This window comes from Zonotrichia leucophrys, unplaced genomic scaffold (assembly GCF_028769735.1).
Source record: "Zonotrichia leucophrys gambelii isolate GWCS_2022_RI unplaced genomic scaffold, RI_Zleu_2.0 Scaffold_166_103890, whole genome shotgun sequence".
In the NCBI taxonomy this organism is placed as follows: domain Eukaryota; kingdom Metazoa; phylum Chordata; class Aves; order Passeriformes; family Passerellidae; genus Zonotrichia; species Zonotrichia leucophrys.
In genome coordinates this window covers 1-15,913 of record NW_026992371.1, presented here as the reverse complement: position 1 = coordinate 15,913, position 15,913 = coordinate 1, and the positions used below count along the sequence as shown (strand labels likewise).

The following is a 15,913-nucleotide window of genomic DNA, read 5'->3' as shown; positions in this document are numbered from 1 at the left end:
AATTGGATGGGATGGAAACTGAAAAATTCCCAGAATTCCATGGAAATGTTGGAATTTGGGATTGAATCCCAAAAATTTTCCATGAAATTCCATGGAATTCCCTCTCAGCTGGACAACCTGAGAACTGCACGCTCCCAAATCCCCCAAAACCTCAGGAAAACCATTCCCAAAAATTCCCAAAAAATTCCCAAAAACCCCAAACACTCCCAGAATTTCATGGAAAATTCGGAATTGGACGCCATGGAAACTCAAAAATTCCAGGAATTCCATGGGATTGAACCCCAAAATTTCCATGGAATTCCATGGAATTCCCTCTCAGCTGGACAACCCGAGAACTGCACGCTCCCAAAACCTTGGGAAAACCATTCCCAAAAATCCCCAAATCCTACATAATTCCCTCTTTAGGAATGAGCCCTAAAATTCCGGGAATTCCTTGGAAAAAAGCCGGAATTGGATGGGATTGAACCCCAAAATTTCCATGGAATTCCCTCCCAGCTGGACAACCTGAGAACCGCACGCTCCCAAACCCCAAATCCTTGGGAAAACCATTCCCAAAAACCCCAAACACTCCCAGAATTCCATGGAAAATTTGGAATTGGACGCCATGGAAACTCAAAAATTCCAGGAATTCCATGGAAAAGTCAGAATTGGATGGGATTGAACTCCCAAAATTCCATGGAAATCCATGGAATTCCCCCTTTGGGATTGAACCACAAACACTTGGAGAATTCCTTGGAAAAAAGTTGGAATTGGATGGGATTGAACCCCAAAATTTCCATGGAATTCCATGGAATTCCCTCTCAGCTGGACAACCTGAGAACTGCACGCTCCCAAACCCCAAAACCTTGGGAAAACCATTCCCAAAAATCCTCAAATCCTACATAATTTCCTCTTTAGGATTCAACCCTGAAATTCTGGGAATTCCTTGGAAAAAAGCCGGAATTGGATGGGATTGAACCCCAAAATTCCCATTAAATTCCATGGAATTCCCTTTTAGCAGCGCCCCCTGCAGGACAACCTGAGAACTGCACGCTCCCAAACCCCAAAACCTTGGGAAAACCATTCCCAAAATCCCCAAACACTCCCAGAATTCCACGAAAAATTCAGAATTGGACGCCACGGAAACTCAAAAATTCCAGGAATTCCATGGAAAAGTTGGAATTGGATGGGATTGAACCCCAAAACCTCCTGGAATTTCATGGAATTCCCCCTTTGGGATTGAACCACAAACACTTGGGGAATTCCTTGGAAAAAAGCCGGAATTGGATGGGATTGAACCCCAAAATTTCCATGGAATTCCATGGAATTCCCTCTCAGCTGGACAACCTGAGAACTGCACAATCCCAAACCCCAAAACCTTGGGAAAACCATTCCCAAAAAATTCCAAAAAAATTCCCAAACACCCCAAACACTCCCAGAATTCCATGGACAATTTGGAATTGGATGCCACGGAAACTCAAAAGTTCCAGGAATTCCATGGGATTGAACCCCAAAATTTCCATGAAATTCCATGGAATTCCCTCTCAGCTGGACAACCTGAGAACTGCACGCTCCCAAACCCCAAAACCTTGGGAAAACCATTCCCAGAATTCCATGGAAAATTCGGAATATGGACGCCATGGAAACTCAAAAATTCCAGGGATTCCATGGAAAAGTTGGAATTGGATGGGATTGAACCCCAAAACCTCCTGGAATTCCATGGAATTCCCTCTCAGCTGGACAACCTGAGAACTGCACGCTCCCAAACCCCAAAACCTTGGGAAAACCATTCCCAAAAAATTCCAAAAAAATTCCCAAAAACCCCCAAAAACCCCAAACACTCCCAGAATTCCATGGAAAATTTGGAATTGGACGCCATGGAAACTCAAAAATTCCAGGAATTCCATGGAAAAGTCAGAATTGGATGGGATTGAACCCCAAAATTTCCATGGAATTCCATGGAATTCCCTCTCAGCTGGACAACCTGAGAACTGCACGCTCCCAAACCCCAAAACCTTGGGAAAACCATTCCCAAAAATCCCAAACACTCCCAGAATTCCACGGAAAATTTGGAATTGGACGCCATGGAAACTCAAAAATTCCAGGAATTCCATGGAAAAGTCGGAATTGGGTGGGATTGAACCCCAGAATCTCTGGGAATTCCATGGAATTCTCTCTCAGCAGCGCCCCCTGCTGGACACCCCGAGAACTGCACGCTCCCAAAACCTTGGAAAAACCATTCCCAAAATTCCATGGAAAATTCGGAATATGGATGCCATGGAAACTCAAAAATTTGAGGAATTGGGTGGGATTGAACCCCAAAATTTCCATGGAATTCCATGGAATTCCCTCTCAGCTGGACAACCTGAGAACTGCACGCTCCCAAACCCCAAAACCTTGGGAAAACCATTCCCAAAAAATTCCCAAAAAATTCCCAAACACCCCAAACAATCCCAGAATTTCATGAAAAATTCAGAATTGGACACCATGGAAACTAAAAAAATTCCAGGAATTCCATGGAAAAGTCGGAATTGGATGGGATTGAACTCCCAAAACTTCCATGGAATTCCATGGAATTCCCTCTCAGCTGGACAAGCCGAGAACTGCACGCTCCCAAACCCCAAAACCTTGGGAAAACCATTCCCAAAAATCCTCAAATTCTACATAATTCCCTCTTTAGGAATGAGCCCTAAAATTCTGGGAATTCCTTGGAAAAAAGCTGGAATTGGATGGGATTTAACCTCAAAATTTCCATGGAATTCCATGGAATTTCCTCTCAGCAGCGCCCCCTGCAGGACAAGCTGAGAACTGCACAATCCCAAAACCTTGGGAAAACCATTCCCAAAAATCCCAAACACTCCCAGAATTCCATGGAGAATTTGGAATTGGACGCCATGGAAACTCAAAAATTCCAGGAATTCCATGGAAAAGTCAGAATTGGATGGGATTGAACCCCAAAACTTCCATGGAATTCCATGGAATTCCCTCTCAGCTGGACAACCTGAGAACTGCACGCTCCCAAACCCCAAAACCTTGGGAAAACCATTCCCAAAAATCCCCAAATCCCACATAATTCCCTCTTTAGGATTGAGCCCTAAAATTCTGGGAATTCCTTGGAAAAAAGCCGGAATTGGATGGGATTGAACCCCAAAATTTCCATGGAATTCCATGGAATTCCCTCTCAGCAGCGCCCCCTCCTGGACAACCTGAGAACTGCACAATCCCAAATCCCAAAACCTTGGGAAAACCATTCCCAAACACCACAAACACTCCCAGAATTCCATGGAGAATTCGGAATATGGACGCCATGGAAACTCAAAAATTCCAGGAATTCCATGGAAAAGTCAGAATTGGATGGGATTGAACTCCCAAAATTCCATGGAAATCCATGGAATTCCCCCTTTGGGATTGAACCCAAAAACTTGGGGAATTCCTTGGAAAAAAAGCCGGAATTGGGTGGGATTGAACCCCAAAATTTCCATGGAATTCCATGGAATTCCCTCTCAGGTGGACAACCTGAGAACTGCACGCTCCCAAACCCCAAAACCTTGGGAAAACCATTCCCAAAAATCCTCAAATCCTACATAATTCTCTCTTTAGGATTGAGCCCTAAAATTCTGAGAATTCCTTGGAAAAAAGCCGGAATTGGATGGGATTGAACCCCAAAATTTCCATGGAATTCCATGGAATTCCCTTTTAGCAGCGCCCCCTGCTGGACAACCTGAGAACTGCACGCTCCCAAATCCCAAAACCTTGGAAAAACCATTCCCAAAAATCCCCAAACGCTCCCAGAATTCCATGGAAAATTTGGAATTGGATGCCATGGAAACTGAAAAATTCCAGGAATTCCATGGAAAAGTCAGAATTGGATGGGATTGAACCCCAAAATTTCCATGGAATTCCATGGAATTCCCTCTCAGCTGGACAACCTGAGAACTGCACGCTCCCAAACCGCAAAACCTTGGGAAAACCATTCCCGAAAATCGGGAATTTTTCCTTTTGGGAATTTTCCCCCACCTTGGTAGCAGAGCTGGATGCGCAGCAGGGCCCGGACGCAATCCAGGGAATCGCGGCGGATTTGCGGAATTCCGTCGGAGCAGCGCGGGGCCAGCAGGGCCAGGAGCGGGCCCAGGGCCTGGAACAGGGTCACCGACTGAGGGGGGAAAATTGGGAATTAAATTTGGGAATAAAAACCGGGAATGACTTCTGAGAATGAAATTTCAGGGGAAAAAAGAGAATGGGATTTGGGAATAAAAACTGGGAATGAAAACCAGGAATGGAATCCAGGAATGGAATTTGGGCGTTAGAAAAAGGGAGAATGAAATCCAGGAATGGAATTTGAGAGTGGAATTCGGGAACAAAATTTGGGGATGAAATTTGGGAATGGGAGCTGGGAATGAAATGTGAGAATGAAAACTGGGAGTGAAAACCAGGAATGGAATCCGGGAATGGAGTTTGGGAATGAAATCTGGGAATGGAATCCTGGAATGGAATCCATGAATGAAATTTGGGGAATAAAAGCTGGGAATAAGATTCAGGAATAAAATTTGGGAATGAAATACGGGAATTAAATTCGGGAATGGGAATTTGGGGATGGAATTTGGGAATAACCCCCGGGAATTCCATCGGAGCAGGGCGGGGCCAGGGCCTGGAACGGGGTCACCGACTGAGGGGGGAAAATTGGGAATAAAATTTGGGAATTAAATATGGGAATAAAAACCGGGAATGGGATTTGGGGGAGAAAAACAGGGAATGGAATTTGGGAATGGAATTTGGGGGGAAAAAAACGGGGACTGAAATTCAGGAATGGAATCTGGAGATGAAAACTGGGAATGGAATTTGGGAATGGAATTTGGGGGAAAAAAACAGGGAATGAAAACCAGGAATGGAATCTGGGAATGGAATGAGGGGGGAAAAAAAGGGGAATTTGGGAATGGAATCTGGAGATAAAAACTGGGAATAAAATTTGGGAATGGAATTTGGGAATGGAATTTGGGGGAAAAAACAGGGAATGAAAACCAGGAATGGAATCTGGGAATGGAATGAGGGGGGGAAAAAAAAAGGGGAATTTGGGAATGGAATTTGGGAATGGAAACTGGAGATGAACACTGGGAATGGAATCTGGGAATGGAATTTGGGGGAAAAAATGGGGACTGAAATTCAGGAATGGAATCTGGAGATGAAAACTGGGAATGGAATTCGGGGGAAAAAAAACAGGAATGGAATCTGGGAATGAAAACTGGGAATGGAATTCGGGGGAAAAAAAAAACAGGGAAGGAAAACCAGGAATGGAATCTGGGAATGGAATTTGGGAATGGAATCTGGGAATGGAATCTGGGAATGGAATTTGGGGAAAAAAAAAAACAGGGAAGGAAAACCAGGAATGGAATCTGGGAATGGAATTTGGGGGAAAAAACCCAGGGAATTAAAACCAGGAATGGAATCTGGGAATGAAAACTGGGAATGGAATTTGGGAATGGAATTTGGGGAAAAAAACAGGGAATGAAAACCAGGAATGGAATACCAGGAATGGAATTTGGGAATGGAATCTGGAGATGAACACTGGGAATGGAATCTGGGAATGGAATTCGGGGGAAAAAATGGGGACTGAAATTCAGGAATGGAATCTGGAGATGAAAACTGGGAATGGAATTCGGGGGAAAAAACACAGGGAAGGAAAACCAGGAATGGAATCTGGGAATGGAATTTGGGGGAAAAAACCCAGGGAATTAAAACCAGGAATGGAATCTGGGAATGAAAACTGGGAATGGAATTCGGGAACAAAAACCAGGAATGGAATCTGGGAATGGAATTTGGGGGAAAAAACCCAGGGAAAGAAAACCAGGAATGGAATCTGGGAATGAAAACTGGGAATGGAGCTTGGGAATAGAATCCAGGAATGAAAACCAGGAATGGAATTTGGAAATGAAAACTGGGAATGGAATCCTGGAATGGAATCCATGAAGGAAATTTGGGGAATAAAAGCTGGGAATAAGATTCAGGAATAAAATTCAGGAATTAAATTCGGGAATTAAATTCGGGAATGGGAATTTGGGGATGGAATTTGGGAATAACCCCCGGGAATTCCATCGGAGCAGGGCGGGGCCAGCAGGGCCAGGAGCGGGCCCAGGGCCTGGAACGGGGTCACCGACTGAGGGGGGAAAATTGGGAATAAAATTTGGGAATAAAAACTGGGAATAAAAACTGGGAATGGGATTTGGGGGAGAAAAAACAGGGAATGGAATCTGGGAATGGAATTTGGGGGGAAAAAAACGGGGACTGAAATTCAGGAATGGAATCTGGAGATGAAAACTGGGAATGGAATTTGGGAATGGAATTTGGGGGAAAAGAACAGGGAATGAAAACCAGGAATGGAATACCAGGAATGGAATTTGGGAATGGAATCTGGAGATGAACACTGGGAATGGAATCTGGGAATGGAATTTGGGGGAAAAAACGAGGAATGGAATTCAGGAATGGAATCTGGAGATGAAATTTGGGAATGGAATTTGGGGGAAAAAAAACAGGAATGGAATCTGGGAATGAAAACTGGGAATGGAATTCGGGGGAAAAAAAAAACAGGGAAGGAAAACCAGGAATGGAATCTGGGAATGGAATTTGGGGGAAAAAACCCAGGGAAGGAAAGCCAGGAATGGAATCTGGGAATGAAAACTGGGAATGGAATCTGGGAATGGAATTTGGGAATGGAATTTGGGAATAGAATCCAGGAATGAAAACCAGGAATGGAATTTGGAAATGAAAACTGGGAATGGAATCCCGGAATGGAATCCATGAAGGAAATTTGGGGAATAAAAGCTGGGAATAAGATTCAGGAATAAAATTTGGGAATAAAAGTCAGTAATAAAATTCAGGAATGAACTCTAGGAATGGAATTTGGGAATGGAGTGTGGGAATGAAAACCAGGGATGAAATTTGGGAATGAAAACTGGGAATAAAAACCAGGAATGGAATCTGGGGGGAAAAACACCCAGGGAAGGAAAACCAGGAATGGAATTTGGGGGAGAAAAAAAACGGGGAAAAAAAACCAGGAATGGAATCTGGGAATGGAATTTGGGGGAAAAAAACCCAGGGAATTAAAGCCAGGAATGGAATCTGGGAATAAAAACTGGGAATAAAAACTGGGAATGGAATGCGGGAATAAAACCTGGGAATGCAGGGCGTGGAAAGGAGTCAGGGACTGGGGAGGAAAACTGGAATTAAAAACTGGGAATGAAAGTGGGGAATGGAATCTGAGAACGGAATTTGGAAATAAGAACTGGGAATGGCATCTGAGAGTGGAATTTCAGGGAAAAAAGAGAATGGGATTTGGGAATAAAAACTGGAAGTGAAAACCAGGAATGGAATCCAGGAATGGAATTTGGGCGTTAGAAAAAGGGAGAATGAAATTCAGGAATGGAATTCAGGAATGGAATCTGGAAATGGAATTTGGGCAAAAAAAAAAACAGGGAATGAAAGCCAGGAATGGAATGCGGGAATGAAAACCAGGAATGGAATTTGGGAATAAAATTCAGGAAGGAAAACTGGGAATGGAATCTGGGAATGGAATGCGGGGAAAAAAAAGGGGAATGAAATTTGGGAATGGAATTCAGGAATAAAAACCAGGAATGAAAACCAGGAATGGAATTCAGGAATGGAATTTGAGGGGGAAAAAAAGGGAATGGAATTTGGGAATGGAATTCAGGAATAAAAACCAGGAATGGAATTTGGGGGAGAAAAAAAGGAAATGGAATTTGGGAGTGGAATTTGGGGGAAAAAAACGAGGAATGGAATTCAGGAATGGAATCTGGAATGAAAACTGGGAATGAAATCTGGGAATAGAAATTGGGAATGGAATCCAGGAATAAAAACCAGGAATGGAATCCAGGAATGGAATCTGGGAATGGAATTTGGGAATGAAAACCCAGAATCGAATTTGGGAATAAAATTCGGGAAGGAAAACTGAGAATGGAATCTGGGAATGGAATGCGGGGGAAAAAAAAGGGGAATGAAATTTGGGAATGGAATTCAGGAATCAAAACCAGGAACGGAATCCAGGAATGGAATTCAGGAATGGAATTTGAGGGGGAAAAAAGGGGAATGAAATTTGGGAATGGAATTCAGGAATAAAAACCAGGAATGAAAACCAGGAATGGAATTTGGGGGAGAAAAAAAGGAAATGGAATTTGGGAATGGAATTTGGGGGAAAAAAACGGGGACTGAAATTCAGGAATGGAATCTGGAGATGAAAACTGGGAATGGAATTTGGGCAAAAGAAACCAGGGAATGAAAACCAGGAATGGAATCTGGGAATGAAAACTGGGAATGGAATTTGGGCAAAAAAAACCCCAGGGAAGGAAAACCAGGAATGGAATCTGGGAATGGAATTTGGGAATAAAATTCGGGAAGGAAAACTGAGAATGGAATCTGGGAATGGAATGCGGGGGAAAAAAAAGGGGAATGAAATTTGGGAATGGAATTCAGGAATAAAAACCAGGAACGGAATCCAGGAATGGAATTCAGGAATGGAATTTGAGGGGAAAAAAAGGAGAATGAAATTCAGGAATGAAAACCAGGAATGGAATTTGGGGGAGGAAAAAAAGGAAATGGAATTTGGGAGTGGAATTTGGGGGAAAAAATGGGGACTGAAATTCAGGAATGGAATCCAGGAATGGAATTTGGGAATGAAAACTGGGAAAAAAATCTGGGAATAGAAATTGGGAATGGAATCCAGGAATAAAAACCAGGAATGGAATCCAGGAATGGAATTTGGAATGAAAACTGGGAATGAAAACTGGGAAGAGGAATTTGTACATTATTGTTCTATAGATAAAGAATTATTGTCATATATACATATATAGAGGGTAGAGATATATAATATGTTATTTATTTTAGCGATTAAATTTAATGTAATTATTGTAATTAAGTTAATTAACAGTGACTCACGCAGACGTGCAGGTCCTGCAGAAATTTGTACATTATTGTTATATATACATACACACACATATATATAAAAAATATATATAACATATTATATATATATATATAAAATTTATTTTATTGATTAAATTTAATATCATTAATTAAATGTAATTAAGTTAATTAACAGTGACTCACGCAGACGTACAGATGCTGCAGGAATTTGTACATTATTGTTATATATACATACACACACATATATATATAAATATAAATATATTATATATATAGAATTTATTTTATTGATTAAATTTAATATCATCAATTAAATGTAATTAAGTTAATTAACAGTGACTCACGCGGACGTGCAGGTGCTGCAGGAATTTGTACATTATTGTTATATATACATACACACATATATATATAAATATATATATAATATATTATAGATACAATTTATTTTATTGATTAAATTTAATATCATTAATTAAATGTAATTAAGTTAATTAACAGTGACTCACGCAGACGGGCAGGTGCGGCAGGAATTTGTACATTATTGTTACATACATATATATATAGAGAGAGAATATATATATATAATTTATTTGATTATATTAATTTAATTAAGGTTAATTTAGTTTATTAGTTTAATTAAGTTTAATTAACGGTGACTCACGCAGACGCGCAGGTGCCGCAGGAATTTGTGCATTATTGTTATATAGATATATAAAGTGAATATATATATATATATAAAGTGAATATATATATATATATATATACACTATATATAATTTATTTGGCGGTATTAATTTAATGAAGGTAATTAAGCTAATTAGGTTAATTAACGGTGACTCACGCAGACGTGCAGGTGCCGCAGGAATTTGTACATTATTGTTATATATATAAAGAGAGGCAATATATATTTATATATATATATATATATATAAAGCGTATAATTTATTTGATGCTATTAATTCAATGATGCTAATTAAGCTAATGAGGTTAATTAACAGTGACTCACGCAGATGCTCAGGTGCCGCAGGAATTTGCACATTATTGTTATATATATATATATAGAGAATGTATACATATATATATAGTACATAGTTATTTGACATTATTAATTTAATGAAGCTAATTAAGCTAATTAGGTTAATTAATGGTGACTCACGCAGACGCGCAGGTGCCGCAGGAATTTGTACATTATTGTTATACATATGTATATATATAGAGAGAATATATATATATATATATATATATATAGTATATATAATTTATTTGATGTTATGAATTTAATGAAGCTAATTAAGCTAATTAATTAATTAGCGGTGACTCACGCAGACGCGCAGGTGCCGCAGGAATTGGTACATTATTGTTATATACATATATATAGAGAGAGAATATATATATATATATACACTATATATAATTTATTTGATGTTATTAATTTAATGAAGCTAATTAAGCTAATTAGGTTAATGAATGTTGACTCACGCAGACGCGCAGGTGCTGCAGGAAGGTTCCCAGCAGGGCTTTGCCGGCTCCGAGCGCTCGCAGCCGCTCCGGGGGGCGCGGGGAGCGGATCCAGGGCCCCAAATGCTGGGAATGAACGGGAACAGGCTGGGATCCCACGGAATTCCAATGGGAAAATCCCGGGATTCCGGCGGGAAAATCCCGGGAATCCAGCGGGAAAATCCCGGAATTCCAACGGGAAAATCCCGGAATTCCAACGGGAAAATACCGGAATTCTACAGGGGAAATTTCTGGAATTCTGCAGGGAAAATCCCGGAATTCCAATGGGAAATTCCCAGAATTCCAACAGGAAAGTCCTGGGATTCCAAAGGGAAAATCCCAGAATTCCAACGGGGAAATCCTGGGATTCCAGCAAGAAATTCACGGAATTCCAGCAGGAAAATCCTGGGATTCCAACAGGAAAATCCCGGGATTCCAACAGGAAAATCCCGGAATTCCAACGGGAAAATCCTGGAATTCCAACGGGAAAATCCTGGAATTCCAACGGGAAAATCCTGGAATTCCAACAGGAAAATCCTGGAATTCCAACGGGAAAATCCCAGAATACCAGAAAATTTCCCCCAAATTCCCAAATAATTCCCAAATAATCCCCAAAATTCCAGAAAATTTCCCCAAAGTTCCAAAAAAATTCCCCAAATTCTGCAAATAATTCCCAATAGTCCCCCAAAATTCCCCAAAATTCCAGAAAAATTCCCAAAATTCCAGAAAAATTCCCCAAAGTTCCCAAAGAATCCCCAAAAATCCAGACAAATTCCCCCAAATATCCCAAATAATTCCCAAATAATTCCCAAAAACCACCCAAAATTCCCCAAATTTCTTCCCAAAATTCCCCCAAATTCCCAATAATTCCCCAAATTCCCAAATTCCCTGATCAGACTCACGGCAAAGATCTCCTGGAGGCCGCCGGGGCTGAGGCGCCTCCGGAGGAGCTCCCGGAGCAGCTGCGAGAGAGCGCCCAGGGCGGCCACGAGCAGATCCTGAAAAGGGAAAACATCCTGGAAAAATCCCGGAAAATCCCGGAATTCCGGCATTGAGAAAAACCCCCGAGTCCCCAAATCCATCCCGGGAAAAAATCCCAGAAATATCCCAGAAAAATCCCGGGAAATTCCTGGAATTCCGGCATCGGGAAAACCACCTGAAATTCCCAAATCCCTCCCAGAAATATCCAAGAAAAATCCCAGAAAAATCCCGGAATTCCGGCATCGGCAGAAATGCCGGAATCCCCAAATCCATCCCGGGAAAATCCCGGAAAAATCCCGGAAAAATCCCGGAAAAATCCCGGAATTCCGGCATTGGGAAAACCACCTGAAATTCCCAAATCCCTCCCATGAAAATCCCGGAAAATCCCGGAATCCATCCCGGAAAAATCCCGGAAAAATCCCGGAAAAATCCCGGAATTCCGGCATTGGCAAAACCCTGGAATCCCCAAACCCATCCCAGGAAAAATCCCGGGAAAATCCCGGAATTCCAGCATTGGCAAAAACCCCGGAATCCCCAAACCCATCCCGGGAAAATCCCAGAAAAATCCTGGAAAAATCCCGGAAAAATCCCGGAATTCCGGCATCGGCAAAAACCCCCGAAACCCCAAACCCATCCCAGGAAAATCCTGGGAAAATCCCAGAAAAATCCTGGAATTCTGGTATTGGCAAAAACCCTGGAATCCCCAAATCCATCCCGGGAAATGGGAATGGGGGAAATAATTGGGAAAAAATGGGAAAAATGGGAATGATGGAAATGGGAACGGGAAACTGGGAATGGGAATAATGGGAATAATGGGAATAATGGGAATAATGGGAATAATGGGAATGGGAATTTGGGAATGGGAATGATGGGAATGCGAAATTTGGAACGGGAAAAATGGGAAAAAATGGGGAAAAATGGGAATGACGGGAATGGAATAATTAATGGGAAATTGGGAATGGCAAACCAGGAACAAAGGAGGAAATTCCCACTGCTCCCACAGAACCTGGGAGCGAATTCCCAGAAAACCCGGAGAAATGGAAAACTTGGGAATGGGAATAATGGGAAATTGGGAATGGGAATAATGGGAATTTGGGACTGGAAAAATGGGAATGGGCAGAATGGGAATGATGGGAATAATGGGAATGGGAATGGGAATAGGAACAATGGGAATTATGGGGAATTGGGAAAGTGGGAAAAACGGGAATTGGAGTGAGGAAAATGGAAATGGGAAAAGTGGGAATAATGGGAATGATGGGAATAGGGTGGGAAGAATGGGAAAAATGGGAATAAAGGGAAAGGGGAAGAGAATGGGAATAATGGGAATAATGGGAATGGAATAATGGGAATAATGGGAAAGGGGATTGGAATGGGAATTTGGGAACAGGAATCAGGGGAATGGGGAAAATGGGAAAAATGGGAAAATTGGGAAAAATGGGAATAGAAAAACAGGGAATGAGGAAGGAAATTCCCACTGCTCCCACAGAACCTGGGAGCGAATTCCCAGCAAACCCGGAGCTGCCCCACCCCCAGGAAAAGCCCGGGGATGTGGGGATGGGAATTTTCCCGGAATTCCCGTTTTTCCCCCCAATCCCACCTGGGCCTGGAAAAATGGGAATAATGGGAATGGTGGGAATGATGGGAACAGGAATGGGAAATTGGGAAATTGGGAATGGGGAAATAGGAAATGGGGCAAATTTGGAAATATGGGAATAGTGGGAATGGGAATAATGGGAATGATGGGAATAATGGGAATGATGGGAATAATGGGAATGATGGGAATGGGAATAATGGGAATGATGGGAATGGGAATGGGAATAATGGGAATGGGGAATTGGGAAAGTGGGAAAAATGGGAATGGGAGTGAGGAAAATGGAAATGGGAAAAGTGGGAATAATGGGAATGATGGGAATGGGAAGAATGGGAATAACAGGAAAATGGAAATGGGAATAGGGTGGGAAGAATGGGGAAAAATGGGAATAAAGGGAAAGGGGATGAGAATGGGAATAATGGGAATAATGGGAATAATGGGAATAATGGGAATAATGGGAATGATGGGAATGATGGGAATAATGGGAATGATGGGAATAATGGGAATAATGGGAATGATAGGAATGATGGGAATGATGGGAAAGGGGATCGGAATGGGAATTTGGGAACAGGAATCAGGGAAATGGGGAAAATGGGAAAAATGGGAAAATTGGGAAAAAATAGGAATAGAAAAACTGGGAATGAGGAAGGAAATTCCCACTGCTCCCACAGAACCTGGGGCTGGAATTCCCAGCAAACCCGGAGCTGCCCCACCCCCAGGAAAACCCCGGAATGTCGGGATGGGAATTTTCCCGGAATTCCCGATTTTCCCCCAATCCCACCTGGGCTCCGGGCGGGGGCGGGGCCTGGAAAAATGGGAATAATGGGAATGGTGGGAATGATGGGAACAGGAATGGGGAATTGGGAAATTGGGAATGGGAAATTTGGAATGATGGGAATAATGGGAATAATGGGAATGATGGGAATAATGGGAATGATGGGAACAGGAATGGGGAATTGGGAAAGTGGGAAAAATGGGAATGGGAGTGAGGAAAATGGAAATGGGAAAAGTGGGAATAATGGGAATGATGGGAATAGGGTGGGAAGAATGGGAAAAAATGGGAATAAAGGGAAAGGGGATGAGAATGGGAATAATGGGAATAATGGGAATGATGGGAATGATGGGAATAATGGGAATAATGGGAAGGAGGATTGGAATGGGAATTTGGGAATAGGAATCAGGGGAATGGGAAAAATGGGGAAAAAATAGGAATAGAAAAACTGGGAATGAGGAAGGAAACTCCCACTCCTCCCACAGAGTGAATTCCCAGCAAACCCGGAGCTGCCCCCCCCCCAGGAAACCCCCGGAATGTGGGGATGGGAATTTTCCCGGAATTCCCGTTTTTCCCCCCAATCCCACCTGGGCTCCGGGCGGGGGCGGGGGCGGGGCCAGGACGGAGCCCAGGGCGGCCTCCAGGAGCTCCGAGCGCTCGCGGTCGCTCAGCGGCGGCTCCAGGGAGCTGGGACGGGATCAGGAAAATCCGGGAATGGGATCTTTGGGAATTCTCCCCACCCGCCATGCAGGCTCCCTCCCCATTCCCAGGGAATTCCAGGATCCCATTCCCAGGGATTCCCAGGGATCCCTGAGCTCAGCGGCGGCTCCAGGGAGCTGGGACGGGATCAGGAAAATCCGGGAATGGGATCTTTGGGAATTCTCCCCACCTGCTTTCCCCCATGCCCAGGGAAGTTCAGGATCCCATTCCCAGGGATGTTCAGGTTCCCAATCCCATGGAATTCTTTGGGAATTCTCCCCACCTCCCCTATTCCCAGGGATCTTTGGGCTCCTATTGCCAGGGAATTTTTGGGCTCCCATTCCCAGGGAATTTTTGGGAATCTCCCCACCTCCCATCCAGGCTCCCTCCCCCATTCCCAGGGAATTCCAGGTTCCCAATCTCATGGAATTCTTTGGGAATTCTCCCCACCTGCTTTCCCCCATGCCCAGGGATGTTCAGGATCCCATTCCCAGGGAATTTCGGGAATTCTCTCCCATGGAATTTTCGGGAATCTGCCCCCACCTCCCCCATTCCCAGGGATTTTTGGGAATTTTCCCCACCTCCCATCCAGGCTCCCTCCCCATTCCCAGGGAATTTCAGGATCCCATTCCCAAGGATTCCCAGGGATCCCTGAGCTCAGCGGCGGCTCCAGGGAGCTGGGACGGGATCAGGAAAATCCGGGAATGGGAATTTTGGGAATTCTCCCCACCTCCCCCATTCCCAGGGAATTTCAGGATCCCATTCCCAGGGATTCCCAGGGATCCCTGAGCTCAGCGGCGGCTCCAGGGAGCTGGGACGGGATCAGGAAAATCCGGGAATGGAATCTTTGGGAATTCTCCCCACCCGCCATCCAGGCTCCCTCCCCATTCCCAGGGATTCCCAGGGATCCCTGAGCTCAGCGGCAGCTCCAGGGAGCTGGGACGGGATCAGGAAAATCCGGGAATGGGATTCTTGGGAATTCTCTCCCAGGGAATTTTTGGGAATCCATCCCACCTCCCATCCAGGCTCCCTCCCCCATTCCCAGGGAATTTCAGGACCCCATTCCCAGGGATTCCCAGGGATCCCTGAGCTCAGCGGCGGCTCCAGAGAGCTGGGACGGGATCAGGAAAATCCGGGAATGGGAATTTTGGGAATTCTCTCCCAGGGAATTTTAGGAATTGTCCCCACCTCCCACCCAGGCTCCATCCCCCATTCCAGGGAGCTGGGACGGGCTCAGGAAAATCCGGGAATGGGAATTTTGGGAATTCTCCCCACCCGCCATCCAGGCTCCCTCCCCATTCCCAGGGATTCCCAGGGATCCCTGAGCTCAGCGGCGGCTCCAGGGAGCTGGGACGGGATCAGGAAAATCCGGGAATGGGATCTTTGGGAATTCTCCCCACCCGCCATCCAGGCTCCCTCCCCATTCCCAGGGAATTTCAGGTTCCCATTCCCAGGGATTCCCA

At 43.9% G+C, this 15,913-nt stretch overlaps 1 protein-coding gene across 1 annotated transcript in view; it reads right to left on the bottom strand.

Moving 5' to 3' along the window:
- Positions 1 to 14,438, bottom strand: part of LOC135461085 (maestro heat-like repeat-containing protein family member 1) — a gene marked incomplete at its 5' end in the record, with an annotated part of 84,923 nt that extends 70,485 nt beyond the window's left edge. Inside the window, 4 exons of the mRNA XM_064738070.1 lie at positions 3,997 to 4,132; positions 10,390 to 10,494; positions 11,310 to 11,405; positions 14,339 to 14,438. Coding sequence (XP_064594140.1) covers positions 3,997 to 4,132; positions 10,390 to 10,494; positions 11,310 to 11,405; positions 14,339 to 14,438 — 437 coding nt within the window. The remainder of the gene's footprint in view (positions 1 to 3,996; positions 4,133 to 10,389; positions 10,495 to 11,309; positions 11,406 to 14,338) is intronic.
- Between the last annotated feature and the right edge of the window lie 1,475 nt (positions 14,439 to 15,913).